The following is an 18,029-nucleotide window of genomic DNA, read 5'->3' as shown; positions in this document are numbered from 1 at the left end:
TTGAAGAGGCGATGCTGCGCCTTCTTCACGATGCTGTCTCTGTGGGTGGACCAATTCAGTTTGTCTGTGATGTGTATGCCGAGGAACTTAAAACTTACTACCCTCTCCACTACTGTTCCATCAATGTGGATAGGGGGGTGTTCCCTCTGCTGTTTCCTGAAGTCCACAATCATCTCCTTAGTTTTGTTGACGTTGAGTGTGAGGTTATTTTCCTGACACCACACTCCGAGGGCCCTCACCTCCTCCCTGTAGGCCGTCTTGTCGTTGTTGGTAATCAAGCCTACCACTGTTGTGTCGTCCGCAAACTTGATGATTGAGTTGGAGGCGTGCGTGGCCACACAGTCGTGGGTGAACAGGGAGTACAGGAGAGGGCTCAGAACGCACCGTTGTGGGGCCCCAGTGTTGAGGATCAGCGGGGTGGAGATGTTGTTGCCAGGGTCTCGAGCTTGATGACGAGCTTGGAGGGTACTATGGTGTTAAATGCCAAGCTGTAGTCGATGAACAGCATTCTCACATAGGTATTCCTCTTGTCCAGATGGGTTAGGGCAGTGTGCAGTGTGGTTGAGATTGCATCGTCTGTGGACCTATTTGGGCTGTAAGCAAATTGGAGTGGGTCTAGGGTGTCAGGTAGGGTGGAGGTGATATGGTCCTTGACTAGTCTCTCAAAGCACTTCATGATGACGGAAGTGAGTGCTACAGGGCGGTAGTCGTTTAGCTCAGTTACCTTAGCTTTCTTGGGAACAGGAACAATGGTGGCCCTCTTGAAGCATGTGGGAACAGCAGACTGGGATAGGGATTGATTGAATATGTCCGTAAACACCAGCCAGCTGGTCTGCGCATGCTCTGAGGGCGCGGCTGGGGATGCCATCTGGGCCTGCAGCCTTGCGAGGGTTAACACATTTAAATGCTTTACTCACCTTGGCTGCAGTGAAGGAGAGTCCACATGTTTTCATTGCAGGCCGTGTCAGTGGCACTGTATTGTCCTCAAAGCGGGCAAAAAAGTTATTTAGTCTGCCTGGGAGCAATACATACTGGTCCGTGACTGGCCTGGTTTTCTTTTTGTAATCCATGATTGACTGTAGACCCTGCCACATTCCTCTTGTGTCTGAGCCGTTGAATTGAGATTCTACTTTGTCTCTATACTGACGCTTAGCTTGTTTGATTGCCTTGCGGAGGGAATAGCTGCACTGTTTGTATTCGGTCATGTTTGCGCTTTCAGTTTCACGCGAATGCTGCCATCAATCCATGGTTTCTGGTTTGGGAATGTTTTAATCGTTGCTATGGGAATGACATCTTCAACGCACGTTCTAATGAACTCGCACACCGAATCAGCGTAATCGTCAATGTTGTTGTCTGACGCAATACGAAACATATCCCAGTCCACGTGATGGAAGCAGTCTTGGAGTGTGGAATCAGATTGGTCGGACCAGCGTTGAACAGACCTCAGCGTGGGAGCTTCTTGTTTTAGTTTCTGTCTGTAGGCAGGGATCAACAAAATGGAGTCGTGGTCAGCTTTTCCGAAAGGAGGGCGGGGCAGGGCCTTATATGCGTCGCGGAAGTTAGAATAGCAATGATCCAAGGTTTTGCCAGCCCTGGTTGCGCAATCAATATGCTGATACAATTTAGGGAGTCTTGTTTTCAGATTAGCCTTGTTAAAATCCCCAGCTACAATGAATGCAGCCTCAGGATGTATGGATTCCAGTTTGCAAAGAGTCAAATAAAGTTCGTTCAGAGCCATCGATGTGTCTGCTTGGGGGGGAATATATACGGCTGTGATTATAATCGGAGAGAATTCTCTTGGTAGATAATGCGGTCGACATTTGATTGTGAGGAATTCTAAATCAGGTGAACAGAAGGATTTGAGTTCCTGTATGTTTTTGTGATCACACCACGTCTCGTTAGCCATAAGGCATACGCCCCCGCCCCTCTTCTTACCAGAAAGATGTTTGTTTCTGTCGGCGCGATGCGTGGAGAAACCAGCTGGCTGCACCGACTCCGATAGCGTCTCTCCAGTGAGCCATGTTTCCGTGAAGCAAAGAACGTTACAGTCTCTGATGTCCCTCTGGAATGCTACCCTTGCTCGGATTTCATCAACCTGTTGTCAAGAGACTGGACATTGGCGAGAAGAATGCTAGGGAGTGGTGCACGATGTGCCCGTCTCCGGAGTCTGACCAGAAGACCGCCTCGTTTCCCTCTTTTACGAAGTCGTTTTTTTGGGTCGCCGGCTGGGATCCATTCCGTTGTCCTGGGTGAAAGGCAGAACACAGGATCCGCTTCGCGAAAGTCATATTCTTGGTCGTACTGATGGTGAGTTGACGCTGCTCTTATATTCAGTAGTTCTTCTCGACTGTATGTAATGAAACCTAAGATAGCCTGGGGTACTAATGTAAGAAATAACACGTAAAAAAACAAAAAACTGCATAGTTTCCTAGGAACGCGAAGCGAGGCGGCCATCTCTGTCGGCGCCGGAAGTTCTATTCAAGGGAACGGGTACCTGCAACGCTCTAAGCAGCGAATCGAAGGGTAGGATTAAATCAAACTTGCACTGCGTGGTTCCTGCACTGTTGAAAAAGCACCATTAATTTTTACCCTGGAAACATGCTCAAATTCTTTGCATTACTTCAAATACATTTGAATGTGTAATAACAATGTTAATTTTTGACCAATGGTTGGGTCCCTTTAATTGAAATTTCTTCAAGATTCTTAGAAAATGTTTGTGAGAGAGAGAGAGAGAGAGAGAGAGAGAGAGAGAGAGAGAGAGAGAGAGAGAGAGAGAAAGAGAGAGAAAGCGAGAGAGAGAGAGAGAGAGAGAGAAGAGAGAGAGAGAGAGAGAGAGAGAGAGAGAGAGAGAGAGAGAGAGAGAGTTAGAAAGAGGGAGACAGAGAAAGAGAGAGAGAGAGGGAGAGAAAGAGAGAGAGAGGACAACTAATTGATGGATGATGGTGGATGCTGAGGTGGAAGTCTATTGCAGCTGTGTCAGTTACCACAAAGTAGACACGGAACTGAAACTACAGTAGGTAGTTACTGTAAGTAAGAATAGGTTACTGTGGATTCCAAATTACCTTTGTCTGCAAGCTTAGCTGTGAGTCATAATTCCTATAGAATGTTATCAATTACAGTTGAACCAAATACATTTAAACTCAGTTTTTCACAATTCCTGACATTCAAACCTCGTAAATAATCCCCTGTTTTAGGTCAGTTAGGATCCCCACTTTATTTTAAGAATGTGAAATGTCAGAATAATAGTAGAGAGAATTATTTATTTCAGCTTTTATATCTTTCTTCACATTCCCAGTGGGTCAGAAGTTGACATACACTCAATTAGTGTTTGGTAGCATTGCCTTTAAATTGTTTAACTTGGGTCAAACGTTTCAGGTAGCCTTCCACAAGCTTCCCACAATAAGTTGGGTGAATTTTGGCCCATTCCTCCTAACAGAGCTGGTGTAACTGAGTCAGGTTTGTAGGCCTCCTTGCTCGCACACGCTTTTTCAGTTCTGCCCACAAATTTTCTATAGGATTGAGGTCAGGGCTTTGTGATGGCAACTCCAATACCTTGACTTTGTTGCCCTTAAGCCATTTGCCAAAACTTTGGATGTATGCTTGGGGTCAGTGTCCATTTGGAAGACCCATTTGCGACCAAGCCTTAACTTCCTGACTGATGTCTTGAGATGCTACTTCAATATATATATCCACATAATTTTTATTCCTCATGATGCCATCTATTTTGTGAAGTGCACCAGTCCCTCCTGCAAAAAAGCACCCCCACAACAGGATGCTGCCACCCCATGCTTCACAGTTGGGATGGTGTTCTTCGGGCTTGCAAGCTCCCCCTTTTTCCTCCAAACATAACGATGGTCATTATGGCCGAACAGTTCTATTTTTGTTCTATCAGACCAGAAGACATATCCCCATGTGCAGTTGCAAACCGTAGTCTGGCTTTTGTATGGCGATTTTGGAGCAGTGGCTTCTTCCTTGCTGAGCGGCCTTTCGAGTTATGTCGATATGGGACTCGTTTTACTGTGGATATAGATACTTTTGTACCTGTTTCCTCCAGCATCTTCACAAGGTCCTTTGCTGTTGTTCTGGGATTGATTTGCACTTTTTGCACCAACGTACGTTCATCTCTAGGAGACAGAGCGCGTTTCATACCTGAGCGGTATGATGGCTGGGTGGTCCCATGGTGTTTATACTTGCGTACTATTATTTGTACAGATGAGCGTGGTACCTTCAGGCGTTTGGAAATGGCCCCCAAGGATGAACCAGACTTGCGGAGGTCTACAATGTTTTTTCTGAGGTGCCCACGCAGGAAGTGGGCGCTCAATGAGCAAAATTACATTGAAAATACATATTTTACAATTAATTTCCAGAATTTTGAATCAGGTTCATTTTAGGTGTGTTATACGGACATTGAAAATATGTAACTTACTGATGTTTGAAGATACATATTTTACAGACATTGAAAATAGGTATTTTACAGATGTTGAAAGACGTCCTTTTTTGGTCATTGTTCCTATGGCCATCTTTAAATCATACATACATTCACTTACATTTATACTGAACAAAAAAATAACGCAATATGTAAAGTGTTGGTCCCATGTTTCATGAGGTGAAATAAAAGATACCAGAAATATTTCAGACGCACAAACAAAAAAATTGTCTCAAATTTGGTGCATTCAAATTTGTTTACATCCCTGTTAGTGAGCATTTCTCCTTTGCCAAGATAATTCATCCACCTGACAGGTGTGGAATATCACAAAGTTGATTTAACAGCATGATCATTACACAGGTGCACCTTGTGCTGGGGACAATAAAAGGCCCCTCTTTTGTCACACAGCACAATGCCACATATGTCTCAAGTTTTGAGGAGCGTGCAATTGGCATGCTGACTACACGAATGTCCACCAGAGCTGTTGCCAGAGAATTTGATGTTAATTTCTCTACCATAGGCTGCCCCCAAAGTAATTTTAGAGAATTTGACAGTACATCCAACTGGCCTCCCAACCACAGACCACGTGCAACCATGCCAGCTCAGGACCTCCACATTCTTCACCTGTGGGATCGTCTGAGACCAGCCATCCGGACAGCTGATGAAACTGAGGAGTATTTCTGTCTGTAATAAAGCCCTTTGGTGGGGGAAAACTTATTCTGATTGGCTGGGCCTGGCTCCCCAGTGGGTGAGCCTTGCTCCCAAGTGGGTGAAATCAAGACCAAATTTGAACCAAATATGGATGTCTATAATTGGTTCAGATTTGGTCCGGAAGTCTGTGGACTTTGAAATCAATACCGGTCTGGACCAAAAAAAACGACATTTGTGGACGTTAAAATCAAGGCCAGACGCGTATGTCTTTTCAACGTCCATGGACTTCTGTACGCACTGGGTGTAATATCTTTGGTTTCACCATGCTCAACATGATGGTGGACGGCTGCGATTTACGATGTGTTTCCATGACCAAGTTTGATTTCATTCACTTCTGGGCGTCATCGATTCATATTATATAGCTTGTGTTTGAACTTCACTTTGATCAAAAAGACGGGGAAAATGTCAGATGACAACAGCACACACGTTCTCAACATGACCGCATGTGAAGGAATTAACCTTCGTTTTACGCACAGATTTTTACCTGCTGTGTTCATGCTGGTGTTTGTCGTCGGGACATTTGCAAACTTCTGTGGGTTAAAAACTGTTTGTACAAGCTGGAAGAAAATTGGGAGTATAAACATATTCATTCTCAACCTTGGAATAGCTGACTTGCTGTACTTATTTACCTTACCATTTCTGGTTGTCTATTACGCGCTAAACAGTAAATGGATATTTGGACAAACATTCTGCAAGATCACCAGATTCTGCTTCAATTTGAATCTCTACGGCAGCATTGGGTTCCTGACATGCATTAGTATCTATCGATACCTCGGTATTGTGCACCCAATGAAAGTGATGGGGAAAATCCACACTCGCCACTCAGTGGCAATAAGTTTTCTTGTCTGGATTTTGGTTTTCATTCAGATACTTCCCGATATGTTCTTTGACAAGACAGCGCAAAATTCCTCATATTCGTGCTATGACTCAACAGCCGACGACTTTATCAAGGATTACCTTCCGTACAGTATTGGCTGGACCATTACCGGATTCGTTATACCATTACTGATCATTCTGGCTTGCTATGGACATATAGTAGTGGTCCTTGCCACCAAAGCCAATGTCAATACTTTGTTGAAACAACGATGTCTAAAACTAGTCATCATCTTGACTGTGTTGTTCTCAATTTGCTTTATCCCTTATCATGTTTTGAGAAATCTAAATTTGAAAATAAGGATTTTGAAAATGGAAGGCACCTGCAAAGCAAGCTTCGATGATATTTATGTTGCTCATCAAATCAGCCGCGGTCTGGTTTGCATGAATAGCGCAATCAATCCGTTAATTTATTTAGTTGGAAATGATGATTTCATCATGCGTTTTCATAATCTCAGCAAACAAGCCAGGATGTCTCTTGTTCAATGGACTGGTGCTGTGATTTACCGCAATACACCCGAGGCAGATCCAGCAACAGAAGAATCTTAACCAGTAAACTTTGACCAGCTAGTTATTTAAAACCTAAACTTGACTGTCAGCTATTCTAGCATTTGATGTTGTCTACGCCATTATTGTACCAAAGTCCTGTAAGTATGTACATATGCTATTCTTTACACTTTATGTATCATTCTCAGAGTATTTTATTGTGTAAACGTGAGATCCTTTTTGTGGTTGAATGCCCTTGTGTAAAGTGAAATAATGTGCCATGCATTTAGTCAGTGATATGCAGAGCTAACTACTGGTTTCCATAACTATTTTAGATACAAATGTGTAAATACCCTTGTGTAAAGTGAAATACTGTTCCATTAGATTAGTCAGTGATATGCAGGGCTATGTCACTAAAATAAACATAAACTCAATATGCATTTCAGATATTGCATAATAATTCCATGCATTCCAGCAGTTTATTACACATAGCCTACCAGATGGATTATTTATCTCTGTTGTCCATAAATAATAAAAAGGTATCAAGCTCAAAGGACTGTCCATCTTACCTTGTGCTTGAGATAATATCTACTCCTCCACAAGTATTGTCTTCCCAGGGGAAACAGAAGATTTGAACTCATTCACTTAAGGGGAACATTCCCTCAACACAAACATGCACCGGGAATGTATGTCCTATATGTTTATTAATGTCATATGACTGGTCAGTTGCTTTTCAGGTGCGGGTTACAGAACGGGGCCTTGAGGCTCACTTTATTGAGAGGACTGAGCAAACATAGTGTTAAAAAATAAATAAATTAAAACCTAATGGCAAATAGAGCAGTGAAAATAAGAGAACAACTACTAGTTTCCAGAGCTATCTTATATAAAAATGTGTCTACTCTCTCTAAGCAGACAGACATGTTTTCTCTCATCCTTACATAAAAGAGGGAGACTGTTTGACTGGCTAGGATGATAGCAGTTTATACCCTGGATAAATAACTTTCATGTAAGAACAGTTGATAAAAACAAAACAAACCACAAGACTGCTAGCATTCGAGTACAATGAGTGGCTTGTCAGCACAAAACAAGTCTGTTTTTAGGCTAATGTTAGTGGCATTGTCCACTTAGACTTATGAGCAGGAGTAATAGTAAATAGTGAATGACTGAATCCTCCAAGTCAAAGTTAGAGATTGATGATAAATAATCTAATTTAATTAAACCAGGCGTATTCAGAAGTCTCATTCTCCAACAGCAAAAGCATGCAGTGATATTTCTCTCAGCTCTGTCACTTTCACAGACCACTGAGAGAATTTCTGAGGGCGCTGGGGTTGACATTAGTGCAGGCCTAGTGGATGACTGTTTGTGTTATGAGAAAACGGTGCCAAAATAAATCTAATTTAATTTGAAGTCTGCAGTGCAATGACTGGAATCTACGGCATTGATCATTTATAGCTAGGGAATGACTTCACCAGGTCAGCAGGTTAAGAAAACCATCAACCTACAATTTGCTATTAAATCAGATCAAAGTTTATTGGTAGTGTACTCAGTTTAGCAGGTGTTATAGTGGGTGCAGCAAAGTGGTTATGTTACTAACTTCTAACAATCTAGTCAAATGTCAAACAATTCAAATGAAGGGGGAAGAAAATTGAAAACGGAAGGACCAATCTGATTAACAACCCAAATACACTGTAGCAGTAATCAAATGCAATCTACATGACATGTAGATTCTGTACATTGTACAGAACCAAACAAAAGTTTGAACACACCTACTCCTTCCAGGCTTAAATTTTTTTATTCTTACTGTTTTCTACATTGTAGAATAATAGTGAAGACATCAAAACTATGAAATAACACATGTGGAATCATTTAGTAACCAAAAAAATGTTAAACAAATCAAAACAGATGTTATATTTGAGATTCTTCAAAAGCAGCCACCCTTTGCCTTGATGACAGCTTTGCACACTCTCTGTCCAAACTTTTGACTGGTACTGTATGTACACCGAGGGAATTTACACAAGATCAGCTAAGAATAACAGTATGACAATGAGTAACAAGGAGTTGACATGATCGCACAAACAGATCTGTGACCAAGCTATGGAACTTCTATCAGTCACACATACTGTACAACAGAGTACAATGTACTCATTTATCTAAAAAAACACTTGTTAAAGTGGCGATCAGCAGTAGAAACAATAACAAAGCGTACTCCACGCCCATATTTTGGTAAAAAGCTGAGGGATGTTGCTGTAGAACATTTAGTTTGTCACATGCTTCGTAAACAACAGGTGTAGACTAAGCCAATAGCTTAATTTAATGTAACCACTCTTAAATTCATAGACATAGCTATGGATGCAAGGACTGACCATCCATTATATAAAACCTGTCTTTTTAATAATGTTTGAGGCTATATTGTGTTTGTTTACATTTACTTGGTGTAAACATTGGAGTAAGAAGCTTATATTTGGGGTTTTGACGGGGTTCGATAGTTGAACTAAGCTCATGAGGCATTTATACGTTATATTCTTCAAGAATCGGTGGCTACATATCATTAATTTAAGTCCAGAAATGTATGTAGCAACTGCTGATTGCCCTTTTAAAGCCTTACCACAATACACCAATTTCAATAATACACTGGACAAGTGCCAAGGACAGAGGCATGCTGTAGAGTGTGTACAGTGTACAGACTCTACGTGTTTCATGATCAGGGCTGGCCATGCAAGACAAGGGAAACTCCAAACACCTGCTTGTCTCCAGCGGTGACTGTAAATAAAAGTCAAGATGGTATTTTCATTTAATCTGAAATTAAAATGGCCACCATTTACAAGAACAGACCTGATAAAATATGTTCCCCTCACAACAGCTGTTTCTAGTAAATAAAACAAGCAACCCCACCCTTCCCTCCAAAACCCATTAATCACACAAAGTAAAACAGGAAAGTGTGTGGAGATAATGAGGGGGGAAAACCCATAATGACTGCAAAATTGTCATTAATTCTTTTTGACTTCTACAGCATCTCTGTCATATCCTTTGTCCTGTCCAGTAGACCTGGGTTCAAATGCTTTTTGAAAATCAAGTTAAAGTATTTGAAAGTTTTTGAATGATTTCAAAAAGCATTTGAACCCAGGTCTGATGTCCAGCCATGGCAGTTTTGAATACAGATGTAGGATCTTACTTTGTTCACTCTTTTGTTGCTGAGAATGTTCCTGCACAGCAGGAAATGCAAATGTGTAGTGTATAGATAGATACACACATGGCGAGGCGTGACTTAACGTCATTCTATAAACATTTTGGGTATGCATGGTTGGTCATGTTTAACATACTGTACTTCCATCTAGTCTTAAAGTGGAACTGACAGGGTTTTAGCAACATGAAATCTTATTAAAGAAGAATATTACATCTTTTTTTAACATTCTCTGACAAGCGAGAACTGATATGGTCATTTTCATGTGTTTAGAAATTCATAGAATGTTTGGGAATGATGTATAGTAAGGTATTTGTGAAAATTCTATAGTAATATAGAGTAGGAAAGTGGCCGTGCGTTTGGACAATTAATAGACACTGCAGTAAATAAAACCTAATAAAAACATTGGTCTTGTCCAGGACAGGAGTCTGTGCAGAGCGGTGCGCCAAAGCCAATCAGAGCTACTGTAGGCCAATATGCAAATAAGCCATTTCCCACACGATGCTGCTATCATTTACTTTGAACTGGACTATGAAACTTGTCCTCCTGCAACTTGCCTGCCCGCCCATTTGATCAATGCCAAATACATTTTATTGACAACTAAGAGATATGCTAACTGTGGATAACAGTCGTACAAGTTCAGCATAGCTAGCAACATGATTCACATTTCTTGCTAGCTAGCCAAATGACACCTGCATCTCGAGCTGTAGTCACCAAAAAACGATATGAGGGGAAAAAAATCGGTCGCTTACCCACTCCTCCAATGACATAGCATCCTCCCAGCAGATAGCTAGCTAGCTAACGTTAGGCTCCATGTTTCTAGCTTGCTAAATAAATAGCTAGATACATAAATATATACGCTAGCCCAGGGGTGTCAAACGCAATCAGTGCAATGGCCATATTGAAAAAACATAACTAATTCGAGGGCCAGACATAGCCTATTTGGTTTTACAAAATAATGTGCAACTGAGACACAAACTGGACATTGTTTTATTAGAAACAATATGTTCCTTTATAAAGTCCACTTACTGTACCTAGACCAGCATCACCAACCTTTTCTGATTTAAATCACTTTCTGGGTCAAAATGCAACCCAAGATCTACCGCTCAGATTTTCATAAAAAGAGGACTTAAACATTGCACCATTAACCAATTAAAAATAGTTCTGCAGCAATGAGGTTTGCGCAGTAGGCTATCACTACATTATCACTGCATATTGGCTATGCTTGAATTGCCTTGCCAATGTTGTTATTCTCAGACCATTTTGAAATTATATTTACAAATGTTAGGTATATGATCACACTGGAAATAGATCATTTGTTGTATTACTTGTTAGGCACAGCTGAGTGAGCATAATATATATATATATATATATATATATATATATATATATATATATATATATATATATATGTTTTTTACTGGACTGATGGCCTGCATCTGCTGGTCAGTCTGAGGGGAGGGAGCAGCGGTGAGGCTGCCTCTCACCTGATTCACCATCCCTCCTCTCTCCCTCCCTCTGCTGAAGGGACACAGTCTTCCAGCTGATGGAGAAACTTAGTCACACTGCATTATTTCTGCCTCGTGCACCAATTCATGTTGTTACTCCTATGACCAGAGAAAGTAAAATATTCCTTGATATAAAAAAAGACAAGACACAAATTATAACAACGCAAGTTTATTGAAACACTTTGCTATCATTCATAGCACCTGCTGTTCTAGTTGTAGCGTGAATGGAAGTAGGGAGAACACGCATTTTATGGCATATAAAACTGTTGAACAAAGTGTTGACAGTGCTGAATAACAAGTTAAATATTAGCTTACTCATATAAACAGCAGCTCATTGCTGTATTCATTGAGTCTCTCTCTATTCATGGTTTTAAAAGTGTCCTGTGTGTTCAAGACTTATTTTCAAAGTCTATGGCATGACGAAACTGTGCAGACAGCTATCTGATTGGCCAGCGGTAGACCTATAGGGGCACTTGATTAGTCCTCTTGGCCTGCCGGGTAGGCAGAGTTCTACCTTCAGACACTCAGCTGGCCCATCCCTGGATTTCTGTTAAATGCTCTACAACAAAGCTTTCTTATTGTCCAACAAGTTTTCTCTGCCCTTAACCTTGTTCTGAACACCTCCAAAACAAAGGTAATGTGGTGTGATTACCTCTGAGGGTTTAGAGCTTGAGCTCGTCACCTCATACAAGTACTTGGGAGTGTGGCTAGAAGGTACACTGTCCTCTCAGCACATATCAAAGCTACAGGCTGAAGTTAAACCTAGACTTGGTTTCCTCTATCGTAACCGCTCCTCTTTCACACCACGTGATTCAGATGACCATCCTACCCATGCTAGATTACGGAGACGGAATTTATAGGTTGGCAGGTAAGGGTGCTCTCGAGCAGCTAGATGTTCTGTCATGCCCTGGCCTTTGTTATCTTTGTTTTCTTTATTATTTTGGTTAGTTCAGGTTGTGACATGGGGGATTTATTTTTTGTCTGGTCTAAGGGTTTTGTATGTTTATGGGGCGGTTCCCTGTCTAGGTAGTTTTGTATGTCTATGGTTGCCTAGATTGGTTCTCAATTAGAGGCAGCTGTCTATTGTTGTCTCTGATTGGGAACCATATATAGGCAGCCATATTCTGTGGGTACTTTGTGGGTGGTTGTTTCCTGTCTTTGTGTTCTCTGCACCAGATAGGACTGTTTCGGGTTTTGCCACGTTTGTTATTTTGTATTTGTAGTGTTCACGTTATCGTCTTTTATTTAACATGTTGAACACAAACTACGCTGCATTTTGGTCCTCCTCTCCTTTGACGGAAGAAAACCGTTACATGTTCTTTAGCATTCGGCCATCAGATTTGTCACCAATGCTCCTTATAGGACACATCACTACACTCTATACTCTGTAAATCAAATCAAATTTTATTTGTCACATACACATGGTTAGCAGATGTTAATGCGAGTGTAGCGAAATGCTTGTGCTTCTAGTTCCGACAATGCAGTAATAACCAACGAGTAATCTAACCTAACAATTTCACAACACCTACCTTATACACAAGTGTAAAGGGATGAAGAATATGTACATCAAAATATATGAATGAGTGATGGTACAGAACGGCATAGGCAAGATGCAGTAGATGGTATAGAGTACAGTGTATACATATGAGATGAGTAATGTAGGGTATGTAAACATATAAAAGTGGCATCTCGATACCCGTCACAAGACCCACTGGTTGATGCTTATTTATAAAACCCTCTTAGGCCTCACACCCCCCTATCTGAGATATCTACAGCAGCCCTCATCCTCCACATACAATACTGGTTCTGCCAGTAACATTCTGTTAAAGGTCCCCAAAGCACACACATCCCTGGGTCGCTCATCTTTTCAGTTTGCTGCAACTAGTGACTGGAATGATCTGCAACAAACACTCAAACTGGACAGTTTTATCTCAATCTTCACTCAGACTCCATCATGGACACTCTTACTGACAGTGGCTGCTTTGCGTGATGTATTGTTCTCGATCTTCTTGCCCTTTGTGCTGTTGTCTGTGCCCAATAATGTTTGTACCATGTTTTGTGCTGCTACCATGTTGTGCTGCTGCCATGTTGAGTTGCTACCATGTTGTTGTCATGTTGTGTTGCTGCCTTGCTATGTTGTCTTAGGTCTCTCTTTATGTAGTGCTGTGTTGTCTCTCTTTATGTAGTGCTGTGTTGTCTCTCTTTATGTAGTGCTGTGTTGTCTCTCTTTATGTAGTGCTGTGTTGTCTCTCTTTATGTAGTGCTGTGTTGTCTCTCTTTATGTAGTGCTGTGTTGTCTCTCTTTATGTAGTGCTGTGTTGTCTCTCTTTATGTAGTGCTGTGTTGTCTCTCTTTATGTAGTGCTGTGTTGTCTCTCTTTATGTAGTGCTGTGTTGTCTCTCTTTATGTAGTGCTGTGTTGTCTCTCTTTATGTAGTGCTGTGTTGTCTCTCTTTATGTAGTGCTGTGTTGTCTCTCTTTATGTAGTGCTGTGTTGTCTCTCTTTATGTAGTGCTGTGTTGTCTCTCTTTATGTAGTGCTGTGTTGTCTCTCTTTATGTAGTGCTGTGTTGTCTCTCTTTATGTAGTGCTGTGTTGTCTCTCTTTATGTAGTGCTGTGTTGTCTCTCTTTATGTAGTGCTGTGTTGTCTCTCTTTATGTAGTGCTGTGTTGTCTCTCTTTATGTAGTGCTGTGTTGTCTCTCTTTATGTAGTGCTGTGTTGTCTCTCTTTATGTAGTGCTGTGTTGTCTCTCTTGTCGTGATGTGTTTTTCCCCCCACAGGAGGCCTTTTGTTAGGCCGTCATTGTAAATAAGAATTTGTTCTTAACTAACTTCGCTAGTTAAATAAAGGTTAAATAAAATAAATAAAAAGACACATGAAATGGTTCAAAATGGGAATACTTCACCTTCCCAGCACTAGGGCTGCTGAATCAAGTGCCCCTACCACCAACAGCACTAGGGCTGCTGAATCAAGTGCCCCTACCACCAACAGCACTAGGGCTGCTGAATCAAGTGCCCCTACCACCAACAGCACTAGGGCTGCTGAATCAAGTGCCCCTACCACCAACAGCACTAGGGCTGCTGAATCAAGTGCCCCTACCACCAACAGCACTAGGGCTGCTGAATCAAGTGCCCCTACCACCAACAGCACTAGGGCTGCTGAATCAAGTGCCCCTACCACCAACAGCACTAGGGCTGCTGAATCAAGTGCCCCTACCACCAACAGCACTAGGGCTGCTGAATCAAGTGCCCCTACCACCAACAGCACTAGGGCTGCTGAATCAAGTGCCCCTACCACCAACAGCACTAGGGCTGCTGAATCAAGTGCCCCTACCACCAACAGCACTAGGGCTGCTGAATCAAGTGCCCCTACCACCAACAGCGGAAAACATTTTAATAAATAGGAACGCAAGGTTTTATCATTGTTGTTTTTTACAGAAATGTTTGATGAGTCACTAGAAATGGCTTGGAGATTGACCAGTTGATCGAGATCGAAGTAGTTACACGAATTAGAACAAGATTAACTTCTCCAGCTAACGTCAACTAATTGGCAAAAAAGCTAGAGGTGAACAAACTGTGACGTCAGTATAATGTGACAGCTTTACAGGCTTCACTGTCAGTGTTAGCAGGTCAGGTAACAAATTAGTGTCATCCAAATGATTTGTTGTTGTAACATCCAAGTATGTTAATAATGACACGTGAGGCAGCTGAAAGCGTTTATTGAAACAACAAAAAAAGTGTCAGTTTAGGATGATGCCAAAGTTAGGCTAATTACATGGGAGTAACAGGAGTACCCTATGGCTGTAGGCTACATGGGGGCATGGTCACGTTTTTATTCAGGGTTTAAGAAGGCTTCAAATGTGTCATTTCCACTTTAAAATGTCAGACTTGATTTTCCCAAATTAAAAATGTATCAATCGCTACAAAAATGTCTATTAATTACAATGCCCAGAATAATTCACATTTCCTGTTGCTGCAGGATTATTTGCTTGCTGTAGCAAACTGGCTCAAATTAAGATCATACATCTGTAGGTGGTATACAGCTATGACCTGAAGTTACTTATTTGGAGCAGGTTAGGAGATTTAACATGGCAGGTTAAGAGAATTAACATGGCAGTTTAAGATAATTTACAAAGCAGGTTAAGATAATTAACATGTCAGGTTAGGATAATTAACATGGCAGGTTAAGAGAATTTACGCAGCAGGTTAGGAGAATTAACATGGCAGGTTAACCTCTTGCGTCGAGCAATCCCGTATCCGGGAGCGTAATCATAGCCTCAAGCTCATTAGCATAACGCAAAATTAACTATTCATGAAAATCGCAAATTAAATGAAATAAATATATTGGCTCACAAGCTTAGCCTTTTGTTAACAACACTGTCATCTCAGATTTTCAAAATATGCTTTTCAACCATAGCTACACAAGCATTTGTGTAAGAGTATTGATAGCTAGCATAGCATTAAGCCTAGCATTCAGCAGGCAACATTTTCACAAAAACAAGAAAAGCATTCAAATAAAATCATTTACCTTTGAAGAACTTCGGATGTTTTCAATGAAGAGACTCTCAGTTAGATAGCAAATGTTCAGTTTTTCCAAAAATATTATTTGTGTAGGAGAAATCTCTCCGTTTTGTTCATCACGTTTGGCTAAGAAAAACCCCCGAAAATTCAGTCATTACAACGCCAAACTTTTTTCCAAATTAACTCCATAATATTGACAGAAACATGGCAAACGTTGTTTAGAATCAATCCTCAAGGTGTTTTCACATATCTATTCGATGATAAATCATTCGTGGCAGTTGCCTTTCTCCTCTGAACCAAATGGAAAAGTGGACGCAGCTGGAGATTGCGCAATAATTTCGACGGAGGACACCAAGCGGACACCTGGTAAATGTAGTCTCTTATGGCCAATCTTCCAATGATATGCCTACAAATACGTCACAATGCTACAGACACCTTGGGGAAACGACAGAAAGTGTAGGCTCATTCCTGGCGTATTCACAGCCATATAAGGAGACATTGGAACACAGCGCATTCAAAATCTGGGGCATTTCCTGTATGAAATTTCATCTTGGTTTCACCTGTAGCATTAGTTCTGTGGCACTCACAGACAATATCTTTGCAGTTTTGGAAAGTCAGAGTTTTCTTTCCAAAGCTGTCAATTATATGCATATTCTAGCATCTTTTCGTGACAAAATATCTTGTTTAAAACGGGCACATTTTTTTTATCCAAAAATTAAAAGAGCGCCCCCTATATCGAAGAAGTTAAGAGAATTTATGCAGCAGGTTAGGAGAATTAACATGGCAGGATAAGGGAATTATGGTTAGGATTAGTTAAAATGGTCTCCTAACCTGCTACGTAAATGTAATTCTGGTCTTGGCTATACTCCATCTAGTCACAAACAGCTCTGGCCCCTTGTGGTCAACATGTCCTGTCTTTGCAGTAATCAACAGGATCTGGAAGCTGCTCATTCATTAATCTGCAGTCCATGACACACAGCACTTCCTCTCTGGTTTGCATTTTGGCTCATGACACGGCAGTAAACAGGATTACACAGTTGAAGAGGAGGATGTGATATGATAGCACAAACAGATATGGGACCAGGCTAGGGAAAGACAGAGTAACCCCCTGGACTCAAGAACTTGAACTTGAAATGAACTGGAGAAATTTCCGCACAATAATGCTGCACTTTAGTGCCCACTGCCCTTCTGGTGAAATAATTGACACATAGCCAATATGACACAATGTAAAAACTAGGAAGTATGGGTGTGTTCTTGGGCTTAATGCTGCAAGGTTCTTATGCACTATGTTCTGTTATAATCTCCACCCGGCACAGCCAGAAGAGGACTGGCAACCCCACATAGCCTGGTTCCTTTCTAGGTTTCTTCCTAGGTTTTGGCCTTTCTCTGGAGTTTTTCCTAGCCGCCGTGCTTCTACACCTGCATTGCTTGCTGTTTGGTGTTTTAGGCTAGGTTTCTGTACAGCACTTTGAGATATCAGCTGATGTACGAAGGGCTATATAAATACATTTGATTTAATTTGAAATTTGATTTGACTATAAACATGCACATATTTCACAATATCCTCTTATCTGTCTGGTACGTGGGAGGCCAGATATGAGATTGACTGTGAAAGAATGGAGAGGACGACAATTGAAACTTCACTTCAACTTCTTTAATGTCATGATGTACACTGGAGAACATGACAGAGTATTATAAACCCATAGATTTAGGAGAAGGTCGTAGAGAGTTACTCCTTTTATTGTCACACAAGACTGCCACTTGAACAGTTAATATAGAACAGCGGATAGACAGTATGCAAAATAGAAATGACGTTTTTACATAGACAGGAGAAGATTAATCATGTCTGGAAAATGAATCATTGAAACATATCAATCTTACATCTGCCGGATACCAGGCAGGCTAAACCATGGGATTTGTCGAATAAAACGAAAAGCAGTTTGCAGCTGCTTGATAATAATGAACAATGGAGTATTTTAAAGGATCTTCAAAACAAGCCTGTTCGCTCTGGGAAATATACAGTATGTGAAGAGATACATTCTCTGAGATTCACCAGTGTGAGTGAAATGCATATCAATGATCTGTCATCACATTTATATTGCTTTCTGCCTATTTTAGACAATTTGCTCTTCTGTCTCAGCATACCTGTACATGTTGCTTTTGTTTCTAAGTGTTAGTGTTTTCTGTATTATGCTGGTTTTGAAAGTTTGGGTTCTTAAGGCCTCATAAGAATTGTTATTGGTTGGTTATCATTGGTCATAGTCATTAGTTACCCAATTAATATAGGTCATTCTTAGTACAATAATGGGTGCATTCGTAAATTC

At 41.0% G+C, this 18,029-nt stretch overlaps 1 protein-coding gene across 1 annotated transcript; it reads left to right on the top strand.

Annotated features, from left to right (window-relative positions):
• The first annotated feature begins 5,388 nt into the window (after positions 1–5,388).
• Positions 5,389–7,911, top strand: LOC135541401 (P2Y purinoceptor 1-like). Its single transcript, XM_064967613.1, has one exon. It carries the CDS (start codon positions 5,540–5,542, stop codon positions 6,557–6,559), a length of 1,020 nt encoding a protein of 339 aa, XP_064823685.1. The 5' UTR covers positions 5,389–5,539; the 3' UTR covers positions 6,560–7,911.
• Positions 7,912–18,029: the final 10,118 nt, after the last annotated feature.

This window comes from Oncorhynchus masou, chromosome 6 (assembly GCF_036934945.1).
Source record: "Oncorhynchus masou masou isolate Uvic2021 chromosome 6, UVic_Omas_1.1, whole genome shotgun sequence".
Lineage (NCBI taxonomy): Eukaryota > Metazoa > Chordata > Actinopteri > Salmoniformes > Salmonidae > Oncorhynchus > Oncorhynchus masou.
This window is presented reverse-complemented; position numbering and strand designations above follow the sequence as displayed.

Excerpts from the sequence above, each read along its gene's own strand:
- LOC135541401 (XM_064967613.1), top strand. The coding sequence starts at position 5,540 with ATGTCAGATGACAACAGCACACACGTTCTCAACATGACCGCATGTGAA.